Source organism: Balaenoptera physalus (assembly GCF_965194825.1).
Source record: "Balaenoptera physalus genome assembly, chromosome: 3".
NCBI classification, from domain to species: Eukaryota; Metazoa; Chordata; class Mammalia; order Artiodactyla; family Balaenopteridae; genus Balaenoptera; species Balaenoptera physalus.
The window spans coordinates 7,781,606-7,809,575 of record NC_138890.1 but is presented as its reverse complement, the minus strand read 5'-3'; the positions used below and the strand labels follow the sequence as shown (position 1 = coordinate 7,809,575).

General features: G+C 49.6%; 2 protein-coding genes across 12 annotated transcripts in view; both read right to left on the bottom strand.

Annotated features, from left to right (window-relative positions):
- SMARCA4 (SWI/SNF related BAF chromatin remodeling complex subunit ATPase 4) overlaps positions 1–18,799 on the bottom strand; it is an 87,481-nt gene extending 68,682 nt beyond the window's left edge. For 8 of the 11 annotated variants that reach the window (XM_082454846.1, XM_082454850.1, XM_082454849.1 and 5 more), the window contains exons 1-4: positions 3,739–3,988; positions 1,772–1,904; positions 411–809; positions 17–115 (exon numbers count right to left, since the gene is read on the bottom strand). In XM_082454846.1, the coding sequence (XP_082310972.1) occupies positions 17–115; positions 411–809; positions 1,772–1,904; positions 3,739–3,960 (853 nt within the window). In that variant the 5' untranslated portion in view covers positions 3,961–3,988. Of the gene's footprint in view, positions 1–16; positions 116–410; positions 810–1,771; positions 1,905–2,437; positions 2,503–3,738; positions 3,992–18,623 lie in introns of those variants that run through there. The other 3 variants (XM_082454853.1, XM_082454854.1, XM_082454847.1) reach the window with 3 other exon arrangements.
- A 7,407-nt stretch (positions 18,800–26,206) lies between these two features.
- LOC309657454 (GTPase HRas-like) overlaps positions 26,207–27,970 on the bottom strand; it is a 57,710-nt gene continuing 55,946 nt past the window's right edge. Inside the window, exon 5 of the mRNA XM_082454963.1 lies at positions 26,207–26,468. Within this exon, the coding sequence (XP_082311089.1) occupies positions 26,435–26,468 (34 nt within the window). The 3' untranslated portion in view covers positions 26,207–26,434. The remainder of the gene's footprint in view (positions 26,469–27,970) is intronic.

Sequence of the window (27,970 nt, the reverse complement as noted above, 5' to 3'; positions counted from 1 at the left end):
AACAGAGGGAACTTACCTTCAGGCCAGGGCTTGGGAGGCCCTCCGGGGGGCTGGCCGGGCATCCCGGGGGGCACGCCTGAGGGTCCTGGAGGGGGCATGTTGGGCCCTCCCATACCTGCACGCAGGGAGAAACGGACAAGAGGATAAAATGCGTCCTGTGTTTCTCCCTGCACCTGCCTCCCTGGGCAGCCCTGGCTCCAAGGGACACACCCAACAACAAGCCCCTCATTGTAGGCACCAGGGGAGAAAGGGGGCAGCTGGAGAAACAACATTTATCACGACAGCAACCCTGTTGTCGGGGAAACCGATGGGCGGCAGAGTCCAGAGCTGCCCGACACTGATGCCCACACCCCTGTCAGTTTGCTCTGAGACCCCTCCCTGCCCCGAGGGCCATGGGCAGTGGGCCTTACCGTGAGGCCTGCTGTAGTTTGGAGGTGCTGGTCCAGGACCGGGGCCTGGCCCAGGCCCGGGGCCAGGTCCTGTTGCGGACACAGAGGGTGGAGGTAGTGTTGGCATCTGCTGCTGCATCCCGGGCATCGGCCGCTTCCCCTGCACTGCCATCTGCAGGTGGTCAGGGAGGGGCTGCCCCCGGGCCAGCATCTTGTAGGCCATGATCTGAGCTCTGAGCTGGTGCAGCTGGTTCTGGTTAAAGGGCGTCGGGCCCCGGTTCTGCTGCCCCAAAGCCTGGGGGTCAGCACCATCCAGCGGGGCGCCTCCAGGCCCGGACGACATCTGTGGGCCCGAGGACGGGCCGCTGGCTGGAACCGGACTGGAGGCGTGCTCGGAGCCACCCAGGGGTGAGGGGTAACCTGCGGGGAAACGTGGATCCGAGCGGTCACTCGGCAGCACATGTCCAGTAATTTTTAAGGCAGAGACGGGAACCCTTGCCTGCTTACACTGGCCCCTACCCTGAGATTTTGTTCCCATGATTACACTGGCCCCTACCCTGAGATTTCGTTCTCATGATTCAAACAAGAGGCACCCAGAGGGCACACGCTCGCAGCTTGGTTGGCGGCCTGCACAGCAGGTTTGGTTCGGCCCATCTCTCAGTAACCTGCCAACGATTAAAGCTGAGATGTCACACAGATCTGGGCTTTCTCTGGGCCTGCCCCCCTGCCCCTCGGCTTGGCCAGGCCCACTCCTCTCACTTCCGTTACCTGCGGAGCCCCTGAGCTTCCCACCCCGTGACAGAAAGCCATGTACCCCATCGCTTCTCAAACTTCCCTGTTCAGAAAAGTACCTGGAGAGCTTGTTAAAGCTGAGCCCCGCCCCGCTCCTAAGATTCTGACTCAGCAGGTCTGGAGCAGGGCTGAGCCCAAGAGTCTGCATTTCTTCTTCTTTTTTTTTTCCGGCTGTGCCACACGGCTTGCGGGATCTTAGTTCCCTGACCAGGGATCAAACCCAGGGCCCCGGCAGTGGAAGCACCAAGTCCTAACCAATGGACCATCAGGGAAATCCCAGGAGTCTGCATTGGGTGGCACCAGAGCTGCTATCCCGAGGAGCCCATCCTGCCCAGGGCTTGTCTAACACCCAGCGCTGAACACAGTTCTGTCCCACCAGTATCCGCTCTCCTGGGGCTGCTCCAAGACAAGACGCCCTGAACAGGGCACCAGCCAGGCACAAGCTAAACAGCCCCCTGTGGCAGGGTCTCCCACGAGGCTCAACTGTCCTAGGTCCTCTGAATCCATGCATGGGTGACCCGATTAGGAAAATGACCTCGGGACTTCCGGAGGGCAACAAACATGAAGAAAGAAAAGAAAGGAAACCATACCTTGGGAGTGCTGGTCCATGGGGCTTGGCGGGGGCCCCATCCCGGCGTGGCCCCCCGACCGCATCCCCATCCCCTTCATCTGGTTGTAGCGGGGGTCGTCCGACATGCCCTTCTCGTGCATGGACTCCATTGGCTACGAGAGTGGACAACAAGGCAGGATCAGCAAGGGGGGAAGGGAGGAGGCTGTACAGAAAGGCGCTGAGTGAGAGGAGCTCAATATCACTAATAATGCCCATCCAAAGTCGCCACGGCATTTACTGAACCGCCAATATGACCAAGTGGCTTAGGTCCAAGACATGGTCCTGACATCTACTTAGGTGTCAAGGCAAGTGCATGAAATAGTGCCACCCAGGGAACCTGCAGATTGGTGGTCTAGAGGCAAGGGGACAGCTGGACTAGGACATCAGGGAGAGGTGAGGAGACACTTTCAGACAGCCAAAATCTCACAAGGAAAGGCCACACATAGCTCCTGGTCAGGAGCAGTGTTAGCTGGGACACCAAGCTCCCTGTTCATCGTCACAAGAAGACCTTGTGACCGCAAGTCTTTGGAAGGGGGACCCTCTTGCCTGGGAGACTGTAAATCAGAGAGACGGGCAGTAACTCCTGCCCATGAAGTATGGTAACAGTATGTCAAATGTCCTCACTGATCTGAGATTGGCCTCCCACCTGCTAGCTGGGAGGGAGGCTGTCTGCAGCATCGTTCTGCCCCTCCGCGGAGGCTCGATCAGATCCTGGTGGGACAGAAACACACATTTTCCCTCCTGATGCTCAGCACTAAGCACTCCCCCTACGGAATGGCTGGGAAAGGGGACATTTTCCGAGACCCTTCCAGGCCCTCTGTAGGCCCAATTAATGCAAACATCCAGCTCTCTGGTCTAATAGTTGGCCCAGCAAAGTCAGCTACAGCTCAGTGTGTGCCGTGAGAGGAGGACGAGAGGGCACCGGGCTGGGAGCACGAGGGCCAGCTTCACAAGCAGAAGAAGCAGGGGGCCCTCGGGATGCTGAGGAGAACCCTGGGTGGGGCCCACCGGGTGGGGCCCACCCTCTGCTCCTTCTTCCCTGGGCTGGTGGAGCTGACTGATGGGCTCGCCTCCCCCAGAGCAGGAGCTCTGTGCAGGCAGGTGAAGGGCACCACCAGACCTCAGCTCCTAGGCCAGACACATGGCAGGCATCTGACAAACATGTGTCAAGTGTCCAGGAGGAAGAAACAAAATGGTCAGAGAGGGAAAAGGAGATGGTGCTAGAGGAGAAGCTGGCCTCAATCAGCGTGTGTGGGGGGGTGGGGGGATGGGGGGAGATCACCAACAGCTTTCCAAGAGGGAAGTGACAAGACAGATACTGTATCGAAGTTGACAAAAATCTATGGGGGATGGGGAGGGCAGGGAGTCACCTCACTGTGTGGGAGGTCAGCGATGTGGCACATGCCTGAGGGACTGGGAGGGCCGGAGGGGTGAGATGGCTCTGCCACCAACTCACTGAGTGACCATCTCTCTGAGACCTTACTTCCTCGTCTGCAAAATGGGCAAAATACTATCCATAACATGCTATCCATAAGAGGGTATTTTCCTCATTTCCTTCAACCACCGCCCAGGAATGCAAAGAGAGAGGACAACCATTTGTGTTAAAAGAGCTTTTTTTCATCTCACTGGCAAAAGCATCCCTGATCAACTCAGGTAAGTGGTTAAGACAGTGGTACCCAAGTACAGGATCAAGTGGGGACAAAGGGCACCTGCTGCTGTGCTCCGTGAGTTACCCGGGTGAGCCGAGCAGCCCGAGTGGAGGAAACCATGGGCTGTAAGCCATCTTTTAGGATTTGGACATTTTTAATTCATTAATAAAACAACGGGCGTGAGAGACAGAGGGTGGGGTGGCTGCCGGCTCGCAGCGGAGGCCAGGATGTGCTGCTCACCCTCCCGTCTCTGACGGTGAGGACCAGCTGGTGGGGCAGCGGGCCCAGGGCTCCCTACCTTGTGCATCTGGTGCATGTTGTCCTGAGGGTATCCTCCAGGCCCCTGGGTCGGGATGGGGTGTCCTGCTGAGGGAGGCCCTGGGCTGGGCCCCATCATGCTGTGGGCGGAGCCGGGTGAGGGACCTGGGCTAGGGCCCAACATGGCTCCAGGGGAGGGGCCCGGGCCCGGGGAAGGGCCTGGCCGGGGAGTTCCGCCCAGGGGTGGGTCTGGAGTGGACATCTTCACGGGAGCTGCGGACAGTGGTCTCCTGCTGGAAGAAAGTCCCAGTCAGCGTGGGGGTCACGGCCATCGGCTGGGCGGGTCAGGGCAGGTCAAGGACGATCACACACAGTCATGTCAGAGCACCCATGTGACCGGGAGGTGGCGCCTTTGACGGGCGCCCCCAGTCACCCAGTCCTTTCTCCTCCATTCCTCTCCGAGGAGGTGATACATCAGGCACCCAAAATCAGATCAAAGTCCCCCGAGGAGGGGGTGGGACTCAGGAGGTGGAGGCACCAGCTGATACTGCCTCACTTCCCCTGGTATCTTTCTGATTACAACAGAGAGGACGTCACAGGGCAGTGCTGACACACCCTTCACATCACTCCAACACTTGCTCATCTTCCTATTTAAGAAAAAAGAAGAACGTGACTAAGGCTCAAAGCCTTTGCTGGCAACAGCATCTGACAGGACCTTCATCAACTAAAACAAATATTCATAGCAAGTAATGCTGGTTTCCACTTAAGGCAGTGAGACCAAGTTTCCTTTAAAATACATGAATTTAAGTTTTAAAAGTACGCTCCTTTAAAGATAAGTATTACAGAACTAATGGCACTCTGCTATCTCAAATACTTCAAAAGTGATATTCAAGTGCTGTAAACTAAAAATTGATGCCCGGAACTATGACCCCGAGCCTCCACAAGACCCAAAAATCAGGTAAAAAAGTATCCAGTGATGTTGGTAAGTTATGATTGCTATGACTGGTCTGTGAGCTGATAAATTTTATAAGTGCTCCCTACAGTAAGGGTTCAGTTTTCAGGGAACCCTCAATCTGTTATGACTGTAAGTGCTATGGCTGTAAGTAAAATTCTCTTTAACAACCCCTTTCCTGATAAAGGAGTAATACATTCTCAGTGCTGAAATCTGGAAAACATAAAAAGAATACAGAAACTTAAAATTACCCATCATCCTACCAGACACAGAGGTTAAGTGCTTGCTGGCCCTGCAGAGAGCAAGAAGCAACCCTGCCCTCCTTACCCCTCCCAGCAGGGTATGTGTGGGGAGAGAGGACTGCAGCTCCTCAGAGACCCCCAGGGCTGTGACGATGGAGCCCTCTCAGGATGGAGAGCTGACTGGTGCTCCCGCTGGGACCCGGCCACACTCCAGTGCTTCTCCTTCGAGGCTATTCCACACACAGACACTCGCTCTACAGAATTACTCAGCACATTCTAGGCCAGCTTTCTCTTCAGAGAATCATACCTACGACCTTTTCATCATTTAACAGTCTTCAAGACACAAATTCTAGCGGTTCCACCAAGTTCCCTGGTCCTGATGCATCCCGAGTTATTTAAAAGCCGCTCTTTTTTTTTTTTTTTTTTATTGGAGTATAGATGATTTACAATGTCGTGTTACTTGCTGCTGTACAGCAAAGTGAATCAGTTGTACATATGCATATACCCACTCTTTTTTAGATTATTTTTCCCATACAGGCCATTACAGAGTACTGAGTAGAGTTCCCTGTGCTCTAAAGTAGGTCCTTATTAATTATCAAAAGCCCCTCTCTTGTTGGCATGCCACAAATCTGCTTTTGTTTCTGTGGACTTTTTGGTTTGGGGAATGAATCTCTTTGCCCCTAAGCGCTACTGGGCTCTCCTGATTCTAAGGATAAATCTTGAAAAAGTACAGACACATTTTTAATTCTCTTGATTCAAAAAAAAAAGTCTTCATTTGAAAGGTGGGGGTATATCTTCCTGGATAACAGATCAAAAGCCCGAACTTCTTCAGTCCAGTTTCATGACTAAGTAACTGGAACAGAGAGGGTCAGAAATCTTGGCAGAGCCAGGACCAGCAGCTGTCACCCCTGCCTGCTTGTGAACACGCCTGACTGTTTGAGAAAACATTCCGCCATCCCTGATCTCCTCCAAAGCTCAAGGAGCCTCAGTGCTGGACCTTAAATACACCTAACAGGAGTGCTGGAGAACTGACATGTGCTCACAATCCCTTCCCCACAAATCCAAAACCCAATACGTTCAAGGAAAAAAATCAAACTTTAAAAAAAAATAAATTCGAGACAAATTCATTTGGAAGCAAAATCTGACCTGATTCAAAAAGACCTGTACTCAGAAAATTCTAAAACTCTGATGAAAGAAACTGAAGAAACACAAACAGATGGAAAGATACACTGTGTTCATGGATTGGAAGAATCAGTGTTAAAACGACCAAATTACCCAAGGCAATCTACAGATTCAGTGCAATCCCTATCAAAATACCCACGGCATTTTTTACAGAACTAGAACAAATAATTCTAAAATTTGTAGGGAAACACAAAAGACCCTGAATTACCAAAGCAATCTTAAGAAAGAAGAACAGGGCTGGAGGTATCATGCTCCCTGACTTCAGACTATACTACAAAGCCAGAGTAATCAAAAGAGTATGGCACTGGCACAGAAACAGACACACAGATCAATGGAACAGAATAGAGAGCCCAGAAATAAATCCACACATTTATGGTCAATTAATCTACAACAAAGGAGACAAGAATATACACAGAAAAGACACATGCACCCAAATGTTCATAGCAGTATTATTTACAGTAGCCAAGATATGGAAGCAACCTCAGTATCCAGCCACAGATGAATGGATAAATATGTGGCATGTGTGTGTGTGTGTGTGTATATATATATATATATATATATATATATATACACACACACATATATATATATAATAGAATATTACTCAGCCATAAAAAAAGAATGAAATTTTGCCATTTGCAACATGGATGGACCTGGGGGGTATTATGCTTAGTCAAATAGGTCAGAGAAAGACAAATACTCTGTTGTCACTTATATATGGAATCTAAAAAGAAAACAAATGAATATAACAAAACAGAAACAGACTCACAGATATAGAGAACTAATGGTGACCAGTGGGGAGAGAGGAGAGGGAGGGGCAAGATGGCGGTAGAGGATGAGGAGGTACAAACTACTATGTATAAAATGAATAATCTACAAGGATATATTGTACAGCATAGGGAATACAGCCAATATTTTATGATAACTTTAAATGGAGTATAATGTACAAAAACGTCTGAATCACATCGCACACCTGAAACTAATATAATATTGTAAATCAACTATACCACAATTAAAAAAAAAAAAATTGACCTGATTCAGCTCCATGTGAATATTCACACATTCTGCCGCACAAACAGGATGCTGTTCGCCCTGCCACGTGACAGCGGTCTGCGCCCTGTATCTCGTTTGCTAAAATGCTGATTCTAGAGTTGGAAACCTCTGGTCCAGGGGTTTGTCTACAGGGTGGATGCACTAGCAGTCACACCTCCCAGGTGGGCAGCCGAGTGATATGGACGTGGCCGTGGCTGGACTGAGGATGATGGCTCCTCGGGGCTCCCTTCTGGGCCCTTTGTGTCCACAGGCCCTCTCTTCGGGTCCACAGAGCGCTGCTGAGGCGGGAAGAGGGACAATAGTCCTGCAGCTCCTTAAGGAACCTGTGGCATCTGGCAGCTCATGGTTTCTTTCTCACCTGGAGGTCTCCACTCGAAGTCAAGCCAACTGAAACTGACGGCAAAATAAAATCCACACCACCCTCCTATCTAAAAACAGACGAACCGATGTGCCTCTGGAAAGACAGCTCTTCCCAAGGTCCCTCTAGGAATCAACTGCCTCCTCTCACAGCACCACTAACGTCATCGGCGACACACAGCAGCTCACCAAAGACATAGGAGGGCAGCGAAAAAGACTTCCACGCCCGAGTATGGCAACCTTCGCCTTCAAGAAGCATGGGCTTTCACAAAACCCTTTTTAAATGGCATTTCCTTCAGAAGCTGCCACCTCTGAAGGGTCAGGTTGCAATGAAACAGGTACGGAGCCACCGTCAGCAAACTCGTTTCTGGACTTGAAAGCTCAGACACACGTGGCAACGACAGTAAAGGAGATCCAAAAAGTGCAGACACAATGCAAAACCATCCTGAGCGGCAAAGCAGGTAGGGTTCCATCAAAAGCCCCACCAGGGGTTGGTGCTGGTGCCACCTGTGGACACAGGAGGGCAGTCCTACAGCATAGCGTTGGAGAGAACAGAAAAATGGAACTGGGGAGCGGCTCTCGGGTCCTTGGTGTAGTACTGAGGAGGGGGGATCTTGAGTTCTGGCATACCTAAAGTGCCCTGATCGTAGGTATACAGCTGGAAGAATCCTAGATCAGACACAGCACTTCCAACATTCCAGAAGGGGTCTTTGGTCCCTTCCCATCCAGAACCACCCTCCCGGTGGAACTCCTGTTCTGACTTTCTCACTGTAGGTTAGTTTCGCTTGTTACTGAACTCAATCTGAAAAGAGGGTCAGGGACTTCCCCGGCGGTCCAGTGGTTAGGACTCAGCACTTCCTTTGCAGGGGGTACGAGTCTGATCGCTGGTCAGAGAACTGAGATCCCACATGCCGTGCAGTGTGGCCAAAAAGAAAAAGAAAAAAGAAAGAAAAGAGGGTCATATAGTTTACTTCTGCTCATCGCTAGGTCTGGGAGGGGCGGGCATCCATGCAGCTGGATGCTACTGTCAATTCTCCTGTTCCCAGATGTGGTGCTCCCAGGTTTTAGCACACATAAAGCTGCTGTGAACAGTGTCATTTGGTGGATGTGGGCGCTCATTTTCCTTGTGTGTCCAGGAGGGGAACTGCTGGTCATGAGGGAGGCATAACTTCACCTTGGCAGATATTGTCAGTTTTCCAAATCAGCATGACAATCACATACACCGCCCTCCCTGCAGCAGCTGGGTGAGCGTTCCAGTTCCTCTAAATCAACTCTTGGTGCTGTCAGTCTTTTTAATTTGTAACCGTTCTGGTGAGTGTATAATCGTACCTTATTCCAGTTTTAATTTGCATTTCCCTTGTGACTAACAGTGTTGCACTTTTCCATATGCTTACTGGCCACCAAGAGGTCCACTTTTGTACAGGCTGTAAGCTTTCACTAACATTTTATTGGGGATATGTGGTTGCTATCACTGTCTCCCAGCGATGAAGAGGAAGTTCTTAATTTTAATGATGTCCAATGTATCAAGTCAGTTCTTTTATGGTTAGTGGTTTTGGGGTCCTGTTTAAGAAACCTTTGACTACCTGTGACAATGAGAAATAATATATTTGGTCTCTGCCTTCAGTTCCTGACAGAGTTCCTAAAACCTGTGTAGTGATAGGGGTGATAAGAGCATCTTACACAGAGCTCCAAAATCCCTTAGAATTTCCTCAGTGATAGGAGTGTCTTTTGTTCTAATGAGGCTACTCTAGGTGGGCTCCTGGATGGCTTCAAGATGGGAGCTGGTCATCAGAAAGATCAAACCATGGTGAGAAGCTTAAAACCTTCATCCCCACCCCACCCCATCCTCCAGTGAGGGGAGAGGGGCTGGAGATTGAGTTAATCAATCATGGTTACGTGATGAAGCACCATAAAACCCCTAAACTATGGCGTTCAGAGAGCTTCTGGGTTGGTGAACACATCCACGTGCCAAGAGGGTGGTGCGCCCCAACTTCATGCGGACAGAAGCTCCTGTGCTCCGGACCTTTCCAGACCTCACCCTATGTATCTCTTCTTCTGGCTGTTCATCTGTATCCTTTATAAACTGGTAAACATAAGTGTCTTCTTGAGTTTTTTGAGTTGTTACAGCAAATTATCAAACCTTATGAGGGGGTCATGGGAATCCACGTTTGTAACCAAGTTGGACAGAAGTGTGGATAACCTTGGGACCCACTATGTGCGACTGGCATCTGAAGTGGGGGGCAGTCTTGTGGGACTGAGCCCTTAACCTGTGAGGTCTGCACCAACTCTGGGTAGTTAGTGTCAGAATTGAATTGAACTGTAGGACACCCTGTTTTTGTCCACAGGAACTTGGAGAATTGGTTGGTGTGGAACACCTACGTTTGGTGTCAGAAGTACTGTGACACTTTACTACCCAAGATCATGGAGATAGAGAAAGGGAAGGAATATTTTAAAGTCCAGGGGGATTGTGACTTGTTCCCGCCTCCTAGTGGTTTACAATTATTGAGGACGAATCAGTCACAAAGAAAGCGCAGGGAGGTAAGATCCAGTCAGAGAGGGGAGGGAAAGGAGTGGTCCCATTTGGTAATAAGGACAGGAATTTATTTCCTCACTGAGCCTGCACCACCACCCTACGAGGAAGGACTACCAGACAGAGGGGTCCCTGAGGCTCACAGGCCACCCAGTGGGTCAATGCAAGAGCTGGCGTCACAAGCCCAAGGCCATAGTAGAGCTCAGACTCTGAGCGTGGACTCTGCCACCTGCCAGTGGCACAACGCCACACTCCCTGAGCCTGTTTCCTCTCTGCAGGCTGGGGCTGAGACCAGTCCCTCCCTCAGGGGTCGCTAGCTGTGTCACACAACCTAACACACGCCAGGCACATGCCAGCAGCAAGCGCTACCACGCTGCTGGTGAAATCAGCCATTAGCGCTCCGGACGCACGGCACTCAGGACAACAGGCTCACTTCCCTCCTCGGGAAGTAGAGGTTGCACGAGGCAGCTCCGCTGACCTGGAGGAGCAGCAGCTGCCTGAACGCCAGCACAGCCTTGGTGCAAGTGAGGACCAGCTGTCAAAAGTGACCGCGGTCCAGCCTGACAATCAATGAATAGGATTTGGGCCACAAACTCTCCCTTGCCTTTTTAGCTCCCACTGCACAAAGGAGTTGTTCTTAGCCATCATCAAGCCAGCCCTTCCTGAGGTGCGGGGCTGGGCATGGCCCTGCGGAGAGCCAGAGAGGGTGTGGGACGGGATACCAATGTGCTCCTACCCAGGGCGGGTCAGACAAGTTCAGCCAGGAATTTCAGAAGAGAGATAAGATCTGAGGGCAAGGAACACCCCTCTCCCCAAACCCCTTCTTCCCTCATCACCAAACACCCCTGCCCTCCTCATACAGGAAACTAAAGATCTGGCATTTTCAGCAAAGCCCTTGGGTCCCCTAGGTCATCCTCAAGGCTGCCTCAGGGGGGTTCAGGTGGCTTTCTGGTGCTGCCTGGACTCCCGCAACAAGTCCCTCTCTGACAACTCACTTGGTGTCTGGGCTGGAAGAGGTGGGGCAACTCTGCACAACACAGACATCCATCTCAAACCAGACAGACAACCCGAACCTAAGCAGGCGAGAAAAGCGAACGACAAGGGGATGCAGGGGCCAAAATGGCAAAGCCACTAGCACGTGTGTGTCTGGGAGCCTCATCGAGATGTGTGTGGCCCGAGGGGCAGGGGTATTTGGGGGTTCTACGAGGGGGGAACGGAACCTTGGGCAGGTAGCCCGAAGGCATGTGAGAGAAAGTAAATGTACTCCAGGGCCAGAACCAAAAAGCTGAAAACTAAAGACAGTTCAGGAGGCTGTGAGATGAAAACAGACTCCCAGGTTCCTGGGGCCAAAGGGTCTGGAAGGGACTCAGCCATTTCACCTCAATTTCTCTGAGAAGCCCCCCAACTGCCGAACAACCAGAACTGCCCGCAATCCATGCTGTACAAGTCAAAGCATCATTAAAAATGAATGCGGGACACGGTACACGTGGACACAGAGGACGGTCCAAAATGAAGCAGGGGAACAAGGCATCATCAAAGTTAGGGGTGCTTGGCCCGAACCCCACTTTGCTAAGAAGAACAATTTCTGCACGTTAATCCGAGCACAGAAGCCAGAAAACACGTACCAAACTGCCAGCGGCTCTCTCTGGAGGCGTCTGTTGGGGAGCTTACACTTTCCACATCACAGATTTCTGGACTTTTTCTTTGTGTGTTTGTTTTAACTATTACTTTTGTAAACAGATTTTTAAAAAACACTTTAAGGAAAAAGAAAAAAAAAAAGCCCTGGATCAGAAAAAATACCTGGGAGATAAACACCCAGAAAAGATGCCCCCAGAAGTGCCTTTGTGGAAATAAAGGAGGAAGATGAAAGGATCTGCGGACTGTGTTATTTTCCACCTACTTTCAACTTCACCAAAATCACTATGCCGACATTCACATGCGGAACCAGACCTGCTTGAGGATCAGAGGTCTAGTTTCTTCTTTCGTACCACTCTTAGCGTTTCTCTTAGAAATAAAAAAGGACCGTGGTGGCTGGCCACTGTGGCAGGACAGGCTGCCAACAGGCGATCGGGACCCTCTGAAATCTGCTTGCTGAGATTATGGGTTGGCTTTTTTTTTTTCCATCTTGCCTAAAAACCAGCTTTATATTTAAGTTTGGTCCCAGGATGGCTGCTCTTTTGTTTTTTGGGGCGTGGAGACATTTGTTCGAAGACACATTTCAGCAGCAGCAACACTGCGGTCAAGTCAGGACCCGGCGCTCAGACGGTGCAAGGTGGCCAGGCCGGATGGCTTCAGCAGAGCCAGCCCCATCCGTCACATTTAAACTACAAAATGAGATTTCCACCTCCCTCATCCCCACCCCCGCCACACTCCACGACTAAGAAAACCCTCCACACCTGACCTGACGGTGTGGGGTGCACTAGTCCTCGAACCTGCAAGGACGTGCAGGGCGGGGCACCTGTGGTTTTAAGGACCGCGTGGAAATGGCTTATTCCTGAGACCCTGGGAAGCTGGCTGTTCTGTGGCATTTCCCTTGCAATATAATTAAGTAGCAAAACCTTGCCCTACATTTAAAAGGGAATGCATTTGAGAAACTAAAAAACCATGTCGTGATGATAAATTACAGTGTCTTCTCAGTTCTACCTCAGAGATAGACATGCCAAATTGCTACCAAGTACTATTTTTAGCACTGGGAATTATATATCATTTCATTCATTGGAATCCTCCCCCCTGCCCTTTTTAAGTTTTTCATTCATCTGAAAACCACTGAAGAGTACCTCCCCATCTATAACATGGCAGGAGACATGAAGACAACCAGGCCAGCCCTCTGCCCTCGGGGAGTTCAAGCTCTAATCCAGCAGGGAGATAAACTGTCCACACTTCAAGAACACAAACACGAGCCTATCTACACAGGTGTTTTCCAAACTCTTTACCATGACCCAGACTCCAATGTGACCCAGCACAAACACGCATCAAGTAACCAAGACAAGTTGTACAGTTCTGTCCAGACCCTGCCCCCCGTGAAACCTGGGTAGACTCTCCTCCTTTTCTCTGTTAAGCCTGACCAAGCCCCGCTGGATGGACATCATGACCCACCACTGGGTCTGCTGTGGGGCCTGCTCTGTACTCAACACTGAGCATGATGCGTGACCTGTGCGTGTCCCCCATGACAGGGACGCACAAAGTGCAAGTGTGGCCAAGAAGAGGTGGGGCGGCGTGGCACCTGTAACTGCCGAGTGTCACTCGTGACAGACCCCCAGCCACCCCCAAATACTTAGGGAGAACAAACTCTGCGCTGAACAGGGTTCTAGGCACTGGCCATGCAACAGAGAACAAAGTCCCTGCCTGGTGGGACAGACAACTGAGTGACAGAAACAAGCACACAAATAAATAGCACACAATGTCACGCAGTGGGTGGAAGTGCTATGAATAAAGTAGCAGGGTTAACAGTCAAGCTTACGGGAGGTGCGTTTCCAATCATGGTGGGCAGTGATGGGGACACATCTGAGCAGAGACCTGAAGTGAAATGGGAGCCAGTGGCTATGGACAGGCAGAGGGACCAGCAAGTGCAAAGGCCCTGGGGTGGGACTCTGAAGGAGGAGAGCAGGCGAGAACGGTGTGGCAGCAGATGAGGTCAGAGATGGGCAAAGAGGGCAGATCACAGGCCTCAAGGGCAGTGGTAAGGAAGTCGGAGTCTACCCTAGGTGCAATGGGAAACTACTGGAATGTTCTGGGTGAGGCAGCGACATGGTCCGATGATGGTTTTAGAAGACTTTTCTGTACAGGCAGATGGAATGGATGTGAGAGAATGAGAGGAGACAGGGATGACCAAGGTGACCAGCAGGGCCTCAGCTAGCACATGCCATTTGAAATATAAAGGGTGTCCCTTCCTTGGGGGCGACCAGCCCTGGAACCAGGCTTAGTTTAGCAAAGCCCAGCCAGGCTGGATTCCAGCCCCAACTTGCATCCCCTTGGTTCATGACTGGCGACTGAGGTGCCAACTGGGGACTATGGGAGAACCAGGGGGTTTTACGCTCAGAGAGGTTACGTTGTTTGCCCAAAATCACGTAGGAATAGAGTCCTGCCTACCTCAAGCCTGTCCAACTCTAATGCCTGAGTAACTGATTCAGGCTGAGGATCAGAAGACGGAGGAGGAGGAGGGTCTGGAAGAGCACAAGGTGCAGCAAAGAGAAGCACTCCAAAGGCGGGAGCCTCTGAGGGGTGTTTCGAGGAGGCAGATGAGGGCGCTCAGCGCGCTGGCGGTCCAGGCTGTGGTCGGATATGTGCTCTGCGGTCATCAGGGCCAGAAGCAGCTCCCAGGGCACATCGAGGAGCCCCCTGTGCTTCAGCGTCACCATCAGGACAAGGAGGCACCCACTGTGCCCCTTTACTGGGACTTTCAGAGCAAGGTGGGGTGGTACACATCAAACCCTGCCCCCTCAAGTCTCTCACTGTAACAGGTGAGGCAGCAACTGCCACTCGGCCACCTGCTTCCTGAACCAGCAGGGCGCAACCTGCCAGTGAAAGGAGAACTTAAACCACCCCAAGGAGCCATTTTAAAGCCCATCATCTTTTTCTTTTTCTTTTTTTTAATTTTATAGAAGTATAGTTGATTTATAATGTCGTGTACAGCACATTAATATGTGTATTCTTTTTCAGATTCTTTTCCCTTATACGTTCTTACAAAATACTGAGTACAGTTCTCTGTGCTATACAGTACAGGTCGTTGGGAAAGCCCATTCTCTTTATCACACTCCCGCGGGTGGTAAACTTCACACTGAGCAAAACTCAAGACTGTTCCCAGTTACAAGTGCCCACACACAAAAATGAAGACATGGCCCTTCAGCAAAGTAACAGAACCCCAAAACAAAGCCCTGGAAACCAGTCTGGGTTTCTAGGAAGGGGCCAGCTACCTGTTTTCTAAAGAAAGCCCCTTCCCTGAGGGAACTGGAGGGAAATGGATGCATCCCTTTCCTTCCCTCTGCCCTGTGAAATATGATCTCCCAAGAGACCCAGCTACACCTGGTGCCTCCCGCAAGGTCCTTCCCCACACAGGAAGATGAGTGGAGGCCAAATTTCTCATGCCCATCAAATCCATATCCTGAAAAATTTGCACGCAGCTAACAAAACTCCAAGATATCACCGATCCTATCAATGAGCTTAATACTTCTTAGGGATGACATCTGGAAGGTGATAGCAACAGCAACTCAGTTCTGAGGTATTCACCCTCGGACATCTCCCTCCAATATTCTCGCCGCTGTTACTTCCCTTTTATAGTAGGTTTGGCGTATTCTTTTGATTTTAATTTAAAAAAAAACTCTCTCTTCATAACGTTACAAGTTATGAGAAGATATATGAAATGCAAAACAAACACTTGATATTTTTTAAAACCCATGCCACCAGACACACTTCCCTCTTTCCAATGCTGTATGGTGAAACTGCAAGCACACAATTTTTTTTTTTTTAAGCACACAATTTTTAAATTATTAAGGACAAAATGAAGGAGCTGATTCCTTTGCTACCACTTTGAAAACATACAGAACTATTAAAATGGGGCAAAAATCTGTTCTGTATCTCAACCCGCTAGGATGTTGTAGAGATCATAATATATGACAACGGCTACAAACTGTTTAGTCTTGTGTGTCAGGCATTGTCCTAAGCACTTAACGTTCGTCATCTGTCATCTTGTTGTTGTTTAGTCCTTGCAGCAATCCTACAAGTTCGGTACTATTACTGTCCCCCTTTGCAAATAAGGAGACAGGTAGGAGCGGAGAACAAGGTCCTTGTCTGCCTGTTCCCAGCTAAACCCCCAGCCCCCAGCTGTGCCTGGCTCGTGGCAGGCACTCAATGCACACTTGTTTGCTATACGAACGGGGAATGCGTGGCTGGGCTACTTCTTGCACAACTGCAGGGGGCGCCATTCACGTTGTGCTCTGTCTCTGGTGACTGTGAACGCCCTCTGTGCCATGGTAGCCCTGATAGCCCAGGCCAAAATCTGCTGTCATGTCTGAGGACTTACAAGGTGCCAGGCACTGTCACCCCCATTGCCTTGAGGCACCAAGAGGGAAAGTGGCCAAGCCAGGAGTCAGACTTGGATGTTCAACCCGAGAACTCCTGGTGAAATATCCCTGGACCTTAGTTTCTTCACCTGCAGAACGTTCTCATGGGATATTCACCTAACACAACGAATCCCTCCCACTCTCCCACATCTGATAAACAGCTAGGACCTGAAGCTGGTCTAGGATTACCTCCCAATGTTTTGAGGGTCCGCAAGGAGTAGCAAAGGTATATAAATAAATACGTGTTTATGTTGGAGTGCTTTTCACTGACAGGAAGTTTGGAGACCACTGCACTGCCCTACACAGAAGCTCTGATGAGGTCACCCCACCACCACCCCCAGCTCAAAAACCTGCAAGATCAACATCTCCTGAAGTGCTGGACACAAAATGATTTTAAGTGGCATGTGGAAGAACGTTTATTATTTTCATAATTGTGTATGCATTGATTTTAAAGAAAATTATAAAAATATACATAACCGGCACATCAAACCTGGGATTTCTGGGATACAGAATGACTCTAACTTATGTTTTCAGTTTTTTAAACAGTTAATTTACAAATACATACATATATAAACAATATTAACTCCAATAAATTGAGGGCTCGTTACATGCCAGGCTCTGCAGTGTGTTAAGCCACTTCGCATACTATCTTTTCAACCCTCATGACAATTCTTTGAGGTGGTCCCGCTGTCATACCTGTTTCACAAGTGGGGGGACCTACTGGTAAGTGTCTTGCTTGAGGTCAAACTAGGATTTAGAGCTGGCTGTGAATACAGGAGGTCTGATTCCAGAACTAGCACTCCACACCACCACCTCATATTAACCACCACCCCACACACACCCTCATTGTTGGGGTAATGAGATTTGGAAAACAATGGCCTGGAAAGTTTAAAAACAAAAACAAAAACAAAACCAGCAACAGCAACTAACATTTATTGCCTACAACCCCCCTTCAGTCGTGTGTCAAGCACTTCACACACATGTTCACTCAATCCTCCCGCATACCCTCCTCATTCATCCACAAAGGTTCACTGAGGGCCTACTACGTGCTGGGCCCGGGGTACACTGCAGGAGATCAGGTAGACACAGCTGAGGGCTCCGATGGCCCTTGGAGAAGAAGAGATGTATAATTACAAACTGGGGTAACTGCTACACAAGAAAGGTTCAGGGTGATGCGCGAGTGTAGCAGAGGGGAGCGATGACTGGTCCCGGGTGGTCAAATACAGCCTGGACGTCCTCCCTGATTCTGAGTAAAGGCCCCCCTCTTCCACGCAGCCTCCCTGATCTCCGGTTCCCATCACTCACTCCCCTGCGCATCCATCCACTGTGTTCCTCACACATGATAGGCCAAGGGGAGTTGTTCCCACATTTACCACCTGTTCCCCTACAGGACTGGAGAGGCTCCTCAGGGCACCTAACCTCCAACCATCGAACACCCAGTAGGGACTCACAAATAATGAACAATAAAGGAAGAGATTGTACTGAACAACAATAATAGTGCTTCCCTCTAGCCAAGAACCATTTAACAGGCCTTCACCAACTCCATTTGTGGCATTATTCCCATTTCACATACGAAGACACTAAGAGGTTCAGAGAGATTAAGCTATTTGCCTCACGTCACACAGCTAAGTGACCAGCAACTCCAGGAATCAAACTCGAATCCGGTCTGTCAATTAAAAGTGAAAACTTGTTTCAAATTCCTGGGAAGTGGCTCTCACGCTTATTCCCTACTTTCCCCAAGGATTCACTGGGCGGGGGGGGGGTAAAATCAAGACTAGTGTCTTCAAGACCGGCACAAAACATCCTCTCCTGAAAAATCCACGTTTTAATTAAATAAAAGCCTTAATCTGGAAAATCAATTGAGAGGAAGAGAAAAGGATGCAAAACTAAAACAATGCTTTCAACAGCAAACAGTTTCCCCGGTCCTTCCCCACTTGCTGCCGACCCCCGCTTCAGGGCAAACATTCTTAAGTCACTACTTGCGAGGGATTAGGAGAGTTATTTACTTTTCCTTCAAAATCTAAAATGACATGATTTTTTAAAATAAAATTTTAGGTCGGCTAACCCAAAGGGGCTGCTAATGTTCGTGTCCAGGCGACGCTGGACACACCTGGGGTTTTTCCTCCTGAGTTCCGACCGCAGCCTCGCCAAAAATCAACATTCGAGTCGGACCCGTTACAACGTAGCCAGAAAAGCCAGGACGCCTGGCTATTGTTGGAGCCCCGATGGGGGCCGGGCCCCTGGCCCGCCGACGGGGCTGCGAGCTTTGTCCTGCGACCCCGGCGAGAACGCGCGCGAAGGGCGCGCGGCCTCCACTTGGCCCGGGCCCCCACCCCACCGGCCCGCGGATACTGTAGCCGCCGCGGCCTCGCTGCACTGTGGCCTTCCCCGCGCGCGCGGTGCCGGCCAGGCTTCTTGACCCTCGGGCGCCGCCGTACCCCAGCCCCAATCCGGGCGCCAACGGCCCCCTCCACCCTCAGCGCCCTGGCTCCATTCAAACCGTCCTCCCAAGTCCCGCGCCGCGCTCACCCCGAGACCCGCGTTCCTTACCGGGAGTCGACGGCGCCGTCGCCTTCCCGGCGCCGCCCCCACCCCTCCGCGCGGGGCCGGGGGCAGAATGGGCGTCTCGTCTCTTCTCACGAAACAAAGAAGGAGCCGCCGCTGCCGCCGAGCGAGGGTAAGCCTGGCGCGCGCGCCCGCCCGCCTCAGCCGCCCCCCCACCACGCCGCCCGCGCCCCCGCTGCGCGCGCACTCGTCACCTCCCCTCCCCCCACCACAGACAGCCTCTCTCGCTTCCGTCGCCGGCCCGGCCTCTTGCGCGTGCCCGCCCGCCCTTCCGCTCCTATCGCGCGTGCGCGCCCGCCTGGGGGTTGGGGGGGGAAGTTGGGAAGGGTGGGTGGGGCCAGAGAGACCAAGCGCGCCCGACTCACCTCCCCACGCTGTGCGGGACGGTCCTGCGCCTGCGCGCGGGGGTCTTCGTCCTCCGCACGCCGCGCATCTCCACGCCGTCGGGCATGCGCAGAGCGGGTGGCACTGCGGCGGTTGTGGAGGAGGAGGTGGCTGAGGGAGGTGGCTGAGGGAGGTGGGGGGATGGGGTGGCAGCGAGGTCTGAGGAGAAGGGGTGGCCGAGGGACCCTGAGACTCGTAAGTGAGGCCCCAAGGTCGTGCGTGAAGGCAGGAGGCGGACAGGCTGGGCCGGGGACGAGCAGAGCCGACCCCTGGGCCAAGGGCGGACCTAGGAACCGCTTTCATCCCTGGTCGGAGGATGGTGGTGCCCGTCCGGCTTTGCCGAACGGGCACCGACCGTGGCTGCCTTTTCTGCAAAACCTACCTAGGGCTATTAATTGGATTAGCAGATATCTGTCGACCTGCCCCAGGCTCAGGTGCTACGGAACCGAACAAAAATCTCACCCTCTGTGGCGCTCACGGTCTAGTGGGAGAGGCAGGCGCGGGGCTAGAGAATTAAGTAACATACACTTTGTTGATATGAAGACAGGAAGGGTCGTGGGAGTTTTAAATGGGGCAGCTAAGGAAGGCCTCGCTGCGAAGACATTTGAGTCAAGACATAAAAGCAGTGACGGAGAGAGCCTTGTTCCGAGTGTGAAGACCCAGAGCCTGTAGGCGCCTTGGTCTCTTTATGTTTTTAAAGTATCTCCGAGTCTGTGTATGTCGCGTTTAGCTCCGCAGCTGGACAGACGCTCCCCAAGGTCAAGTCCCACAGCCTATGACTGTCCCTACCCCTGCTTCTCTCAGGCCGGCTCTTCCTCATTTTTCAGGTCTCAGCTGACTCATCACCTCCACTGGCCTTGCCTCCTTTTTGATCACTGCCTCTTTTTCCTTTCTTTCACAATTCTTGCGTACCCCTTTTATTTGTCTGTCTCACTCAAATGACACGATGTTGTAAATTTTAGTCCCTAGTGAATACCCAGCATCTAGTGTGTCGCCCCCCTCTGCCACATGCTAGATACTTAAAAAAAAATTTTGGGGGGGGCTTCCCTGGTGGCGCAGTGGTTGAGAATCTGCCTGCCAGTGCAGGGGACACGGGTTCGAGCCCTGGTCTGGGAAGATCCCACATGCCGCGGAGCGACTAAGCCCGTGAGCCACAATTGCTGAGCCTGCGCGTCTGGAGCCTGTGCTCTGCAATGGGAGGGGCCGCGATAGTGAGAGGCCCGCGCACCGCGATGAAGAGTGGCCCCCACTTGCCGCAACTGGAGAAAGCCCTGGCACAGAAATGAAGACCCAACACAGCCATAAGTTAAAATAAAATAAAATAAAAAATTAAAAAAAATTTTTTTTTGATTGAAAGAATAATAGAGATTGTATTGAGTGTGTATCATAAGCTCTTTGGGCCTTTCCAAGCCCAGGGTGAGTCCCTTGCAGCATAGAGCAGCAGGCGAGATCTTGGGCTGAAGCCAAAAAGACCTGAATTGAAAACCCGACTCCATTGTTAGTAGCTGGGGGATGCCAGGCAAGTGTACTGGACTCATCCACACTTCCTTTTCTTCACCTGTAAAATGCAAACAGTAACAGCACTCACCTCCACAGGTTGGTTATGAGGAATCCTTGAAAGCAGGCCACCTGGGAGTTCTCAGAACCTTAGCTTGTGACGTTGGGTAGTGGACAGGAAATGGGCAAATGGAGTCTGGACTTTGGTCTCTCTCATTCACTCAAGTAATATTTCTTAAGCGCCCTCAACATGCTAGACACTGAGCTGGTCATAGGCTTGCAGGCAGGGTTCCGGCCCTTGGAGCAGACAGTCCTTGAGTTCAGCTGACTGTCTCCCACATTGATCACACTAATACATGATAGGAGAGTCTAAGTGCAATGGAAGAAAAGCCCAGGGTGTGATGAGATCATAACATGGGGCCTTCCTGGGATTGAGGCGTCAGCTCGACCTCTCTGTATGCCAAGACCCGAAGGAAGAGGGCACTAAGTGGAAGAAACAGGATGTGCCAAGACCCTGAAGAGGGAAAAGAGCATGGGGACAGCTCCTGTGGCTGTGAGGGGGACGTCGGCAGTAGCAGGGCAGAGCAGGGCAGTGGCAAGGATCTCGAGGTTTTTCTGGAGCACAGTGTGAGGCAGTTGGAGGGCTTTAATCAGGAATCCCATGCTGCTCTGGCTGCAGGGTGGAGACTGGGCTGGCGGGGCAAGGAGCAAGGAGAGGAAGTGGGGAGCCCCTTTAGGCCATTGCAGTGGCCCAGGGTGAAGAGGGTGTCTTCACATCTAGAGGTAGATGAAATTGGAGTTAGAATGGATAAATATGGAAGTGGGACTGAGGTGAAGAAGGAGGGCCCTGTGTGAACTCCAGCTTTCTCTGCAGCTGGGACACTGGGGACATGGACACTGGCAAGGAAGGATCAGAAGTCTTGTTTGGGGGGAATTCCCTGGCTGTCCAGTGGTTAGGACTCAGCACTTTTCATTGCAGTGGCCCGGGTTCAATCCCTGGTCGGAGAACTAAGATCCCACAAGAGCCATGCAGCAAGGCCAAAAAAAAAAAAAAAAAAGAGTCCTGTTTTAAGGACAAGATATCTTTTAGGAATAATCCTATAGACCAGTGGTTTATGGCTGTACAGTGAGATCCCAGTTTAAGCAAAACTGATGCCTTTAGCACTATACTTCTGTCTGTGATACATTATGAGTTAATTTTTGTATGTAGTGTGAGGTAAGATTGAAGTTCATTGTTTTCCATAGGTATATGCAGTTGTTCCATGCTGTTCGCTTCCCCCTTTGAATCGCTTTGGTGCTTTTGTCAAAAATCAGTTGACTATTTGAGACAGAAAGTGTGAGTCTATTTCCAAACTCTCTGTTCTGTTCATTAATCAATATGCCTCCCCTTAAGCTAAGACCACACTGTTTTGATTACTGTAGCTTTATAGTAAGTCTTGAAATCAAGTAGTACTCCAACTTTGTTCTTTTTTAAAATTGTTTTCGTTACTGTAGATCCTTTGCATTTCCATGTAAATTTTAGAATCAACTTGTCAATTTCTACCAAAAACAGTGACTTATCACGGTCATGGTTTGATTGGGATTGCACTGAATCTGTAGACCAGTTTGTGGAGAATCACCATCTTCCAATCCATGAACATGGCATATCTCTCTGTTTATTTAGGTCTTCTCTAATGTCCATTAAACTTGCTCTTTTCAGGCCTTTCCTAGTCCAGTGAAATGACTCCTGTCCAGGTCACAGGGACCTACCTGTTGCTGAAGGCAGAAGTCAGTTCTCAGCTTCACCTTCCTAGGGCTGGTGGCCACAGTTGACACTTTCCCTCCTTAGAACAATCTCCTCACTTGGTTTCCAGGGCACCACACACTCCTAGGTTTCTTCCCACCCCATCATCATCTCCTTTGTGTCTTCCTCCTCCTCACACTGATCTTTTAAGAATGACCTGCCATAAGACTCAGACCTTCATCCCCTATCTACATTCACCCCCTTGGCTTCCAGTCTTGTGACTTTAAAATTTTTTCCAGGGGATTCCCTGGCAGTCCAATGGTTAGGACTCCATGCTTCCACTGCCCTGGCCCGGGTTCAATCCCTGGTCAGACAGCTAAGATCCCGCAAGCCGCATGGTGAGGCAAAAAAAAAAAAAAAATCATCTACATCCTAGATATCTACCCAAAAGCACTGAAAGCAGGCAGTTGAACAAATACTTGTAAATAAATGTTCATTACTGCTGCACTATTCATAATACCCAAAAGGCTGGAACAGTCCAAATATCCATGAACAGATGAATGGATAAACAAACTGTGCTGTATACATTCAATGACTATTTAGCCATGAAATGAAGCGAAGTCCTATTATGTGCTACAGTCTGGATTAACCTTGAAAACATGCTAAGCAAATGAAGTCAGACACAAAAAGCGGCATATTGTATGAGTTTGTATATTTCAAATGTCTGAAATAGGCAAATCCATAGAGACAGAAAGCAGATTGCTAGGGGCTGGGGGTAAGAAGAGAGTAACTGCTTAATGGGTACAGGGTTTTATTTGGCAGATGATGAAAATATTTTGGAACTAGATAGAGATGATGCTTACACACTGTTGTACTAAATAGGACTAAATCATTCATCTTTAAGTGTTTAATTTTATATGAATCTCACATTAATTTTTTTTAAATTTTATTATTTATTTATTTATTTTGGCTGTGCCAGGTCTTAGTTGCGGCATGCGGGATCTTTTTTTAGTTGCAGCCTGCAGACTTATTTGCGGCATGTGGGATCTTTTTTTAGTTGCGGCATGCTGGCTTCTTAGTTGTGGCATGTGGGCTTCTTAGTTGCGGCATGCATGCGGGATCTAGTTCCCCCACTGGGGATCGAATCCGGGCCCCCTGCATTGGGAGCGTGGTCTTACCCACTGGACCACCAGGTAAGTCCCTCACTTTAATTTTTTAAAAATCTACATGCTAATGATTTCCAAATGTTTATCTCCTGTCTGGACCTGGAGCTCCAGAAAAGTGCCTCTCAGATACCACCATTTGGATATTTAATAGGAGTTAAAATGTCCAGTTCCATCATGTCCCTCTTTTGCTCAAAACCCTCCAATGACTCCCATCTCACCAAGAATAAAAGGCAAAGACCATCACGAGAATGAGAAGACAAGCCACAGACTGGGAGGAAATATTTGAAAAGTCATCTGAGAAAAGATTGTTATCCAAATATACAAAGAACTCTTAAAACTCCACAATAAGAAAATGAACAACCCAATTAAAAAACAAAGACCTGAACAGACACCTCACCAAAGAGGATACACAGATGGCAAATAAGCACATGAAAAGATGTTCAATATCATATGTCATCAAGGAATTGCAAATTAAAACAACAGTGAGATACCACTACACACCTATTAGAATGGGAGAAATCCAAAACTCTGAAAACACCAAATGCTGGTGAGGATGTGGAGCAACAGGAACTCTCATTCTTTGCTGGTGGGAATGCAAAGTGGTTCAGCCACTGTGGAAGATAGTTTGGCCGTTTCTTACAAAACTAAACATACTCTTACCATATGAACCAGCAATCATGCTCCTTGGTACTTACTGCAAGGAGTTGAAAACATGTCCACACAAAAACCTGTACCTGGATGTTTCTAGCAAGCTTTTTTTTTTTTTTTTTTGGCACGTCATGGGGCATGCGGGATCTTAGTTCCCCAACCTGGAATTGAACCCGTGCCCCCTGCAGTGTAAGCGTGGAGTCTTAACCACTGGACGACCAGGGAAGTCCCTCAGCAGCTTTATTCTTAATTGTCAAAACTTTGGAAGCAACCACGCTGTCCTTCAGTAGATGAATGGATAAATAAAGTGTGATACGTCCAGACAATGGAATATTAGCACTCAAAAGAAATGAGCTGTCAAGCCACGAAAAGACATAGAAGACCCTTAAATGCATATTACTGAGTAAAAGAAGCCCATCTGAAAAGGCTTATGTTTGTTCTGCATGATTCCAACTATATGACATTCTGGAAAAGGCAAAATTATATAGACAGTATAAGGATCAGTGGTTTCCAGGGATTTTAGGGGAAGGAGGGATGAATAGGCAGAGCCCAGAGGATTTTTACAGCCATCTGTCTACTCTGTATGATACCACAATGGTGGATGCTTGTCATTATACATTTGTCCAAACCCCTAGAATGTACACCACCCAGAGTGAACCCTAATGTAAACTGTGGATGCTGGGTGATGATGATGCTTCCATTTAGGTTTATCAGTGGTAACAAAGACGCCACTGATTTGGGGGGGGGTGCTTTGATGGGGATGCTGTCCATTTGTGGGGGCAGGGAGCGTATGGGAACACTCTGTGCCTTTTGCTCAATATTGCTGTGAACCTAAAACTGCTCTAAAAGATAAAGTTTATTTTTTTAAATTAACTTATTTATGGCTGCGTTGGGTCTTCGTTGCGCGTTAGGGCTTTCTCTAGCGGCAAGCGGGGCTACTCTCCGTTGTGGTGCGCAGGCTTCTCATTGCGGTGGCTTCTCTTGTTGCGGAGAACAGGCTTTAGGCGCACAGGCTTCAGTAGTTGTGGCTCACGGGCTCTAGAGCGCAGCTCAGTAGTTATACCACACGGGCTTAGTTGCTCCGCGGCATGTGGGATCTTCCCAGACCAGGACTTGAACCCATGTCCCCTGCATTGATAGGTAGATTCTTAACCCCTGTGCCACCAGGGAAGTCCAAGATAAAGTTTAATTTTTAAATGTAAACACATTTAAAAGACCAAAGTCGGTCATCACAGGGACCTGTAGGCCATTTGTCCCCTCCCTGACTGCATCTCCTATTGCCCTTCTCCTGGCTCATTCCCCTCCCACCACTGGCCTCCTCACTCGCTATTCTTCAAACCTGGCACATTCCTGCCCCAGAGTTTTTGCCCATGTGCTCCCAACCCATGCATGGCTCAGTCTCCCAGAGGATCCCGGTAATGTTACAAATGCCTCCACCTTGCATTCCCAGTTGTTTTTTCTCCACGGTACTCATCCCCCATGCTGGAACGTAAACTTTGTGTCCGTCTCCACCACCCATGCATCCCAGCACCTAGCACAGTGCCAAATGCCTGGTGCACGGAAGACAGAATGAAGGAGTACTCCCGGGTGACTCCTTGCTGCCGCTCCTCACGCGGAATCCCGGTTTACGAGATGCTTCCTGAGGCATCAGTATTACACTCCCGGCTTCTCAGATGCCAGTGGGGAGAATGACTCGAGCCCTGGACTGAAGTCACAGCTTTATGCTCCGCCCCTCATCTCCTGTGTCCAGGTCCCAGTCACCCTCCCCATCTGCTGCCTGGCACAATGATAGCTGCCCCTCCCGCCTTCCCCGGTGGGAAGGAGAGTGCCAGGTGTGGAGGGAAGGGTGGGAATGCAAAGAGGTGTATAAAAGTCCAGATGTTTGCAGAATCACTCCTCACGCGGTGAAAATACAATTCCCAGTTGGTCTTAGCAGTCTCGGAGTCTGTGCATTCACGTCTACATCCTCTGGTATCTGCTGCCTTATAAGGCAGGAGTCTCTCACGTGGCTCAGAGGATGTGTCAGGGTTCTCTAGAATCAATATGATGTTGGATGTACATATATATACATCCTATTGATTCTGTTTCTCTGGAGAAATGGAATATATATACATATATAGAGAAAGAGAACACACACACACGTATATATATTTATATTTATACAGATAAAGAGAGAAAGATGTTTATTTTAAGGAATTGGCTCACATGACTGTAGGGGCTGGCAAGTCTGAAGTCTAATCTGTAGGGCAGGCCAGTAGCTGGAAATTCAGGGAAGAGAGGATGTCGCAGTGTTGAGTGTGAATTCCACAGGGCAGGAGGCTGGAAACTCAGGCAGGGTTTCTGTACTACAGTCCTGAGAATTTCTTCATTGGGAATCCTCATTCTTTGCTCTTATGTCGGATTGGATGAGGCCTATCCACATGAAGGAGGGTCACCAGCTTGACTCAACATCCTCAGTATGATTTAAACATTAATCACATCTATGAAAATCTCCACAGCAACATCTAAGCTGGTGTTCGACCAAACAGCTAAGCACCATGTGCCAAATTGACACCTAAAATGAACCATTGCAGAGAAAATGAACTTCTCTTTTTTGACTCAACGTCAAGGGCTTGAAATAAAATGCTCACGCACGTCCAGCAGGTGAAAATGTGCAATGCATCCTCTTCAGTTGCCACGGTAAAGTGAGTACTTTTTGAGTAATCTCTTCAGATCTTCCTTAGGCATGAAACTGCTTATTTATTAACCAAACGTATATTTATTCCTCAAACATGACCTCCTGCCCTGAAAAATGGGCATCACAAGAAAATGATTTCCCCAAATCAAGCAGTGAGATGCATTGTGCAGAGAACAAGAAGCCATCCTTCCAAATTATAAACCCAGGGCAATAGATTTCTTTTAGCCGGAAGCCCAGGTTTTAACTCAGCTCAGCAAGTGATCAGCATATCGTGTTACACTTGCACTAAATCATGTCACTTCCTGCAACTACAGGGCAAAACCTAACTCCCCACGTTTGTCATAATTCGATAGGTCTTTTATTCTAACTATAAATATGTCTAAATATGTTTTATTTTAGGTTGAGGTTTAATAAGCTCTTCTAAAACACTAGTTCGGAATTATTACACTTTGGACCTCCATCAAGAATAAACACAATAGGGGCTTCCCTGGTGGCGCAGTGGTTGAGAATCTGCCTGCCAACGCAGGGGACACGGGTTTGAGCCCTGGTCTGGGAAGATCCCACATGCCGCGGAGCAACTAGGCCCGTGAGCCACAATTACTGAGCCTGCGCGTCTGGAGCCTGTGCTCCGCAACAAGAGAGGCCGCGATAGTGAGAGGCCCGCGCACCGCGATGAAGAGTGGCCCCCGCTTGCCACAACTAAAGAAAGCTCTCGCATAGAAACGAAGACCCAACACAGCCATAAATAAATAAATAAATAAAATTTAAAAAAAAATAATAATAATCACAATACATTTTTCACACACACATATACATATATAAGCCAAACATATGATTTGGGCTAGGCTTGATATATTTAGGCATTTCACCAAGGAGGATATCCAGATGGCAAATAGTGCGCGAAAAGATGTTTACTGTCATTAGCCATTAAGGAAATGTAAATTAAGACCACAATGAGAAATCACTACACATCTATCAGAATGCCTAAAATAAGAATTAGTGGGCTTCCTGGTGGCGCAGTGGTTAAGAATCCACCTGCCAGTGCAGGGTACACGGGTTCGAGCCCTGGTCCAGGAAGATCCCACATGCTGCGGAGCAACTAAGCCCGTGTGCCACAACTACTGAGCCTGTGCTCTAGAGCCCGTGAGCCACAACTACTGAGCCCACGTGCCACAACTACTGAAGCCCACGTGTCTAGAACCCATGCTCTGCAACGAGAGAAGCCACCACAATGAAA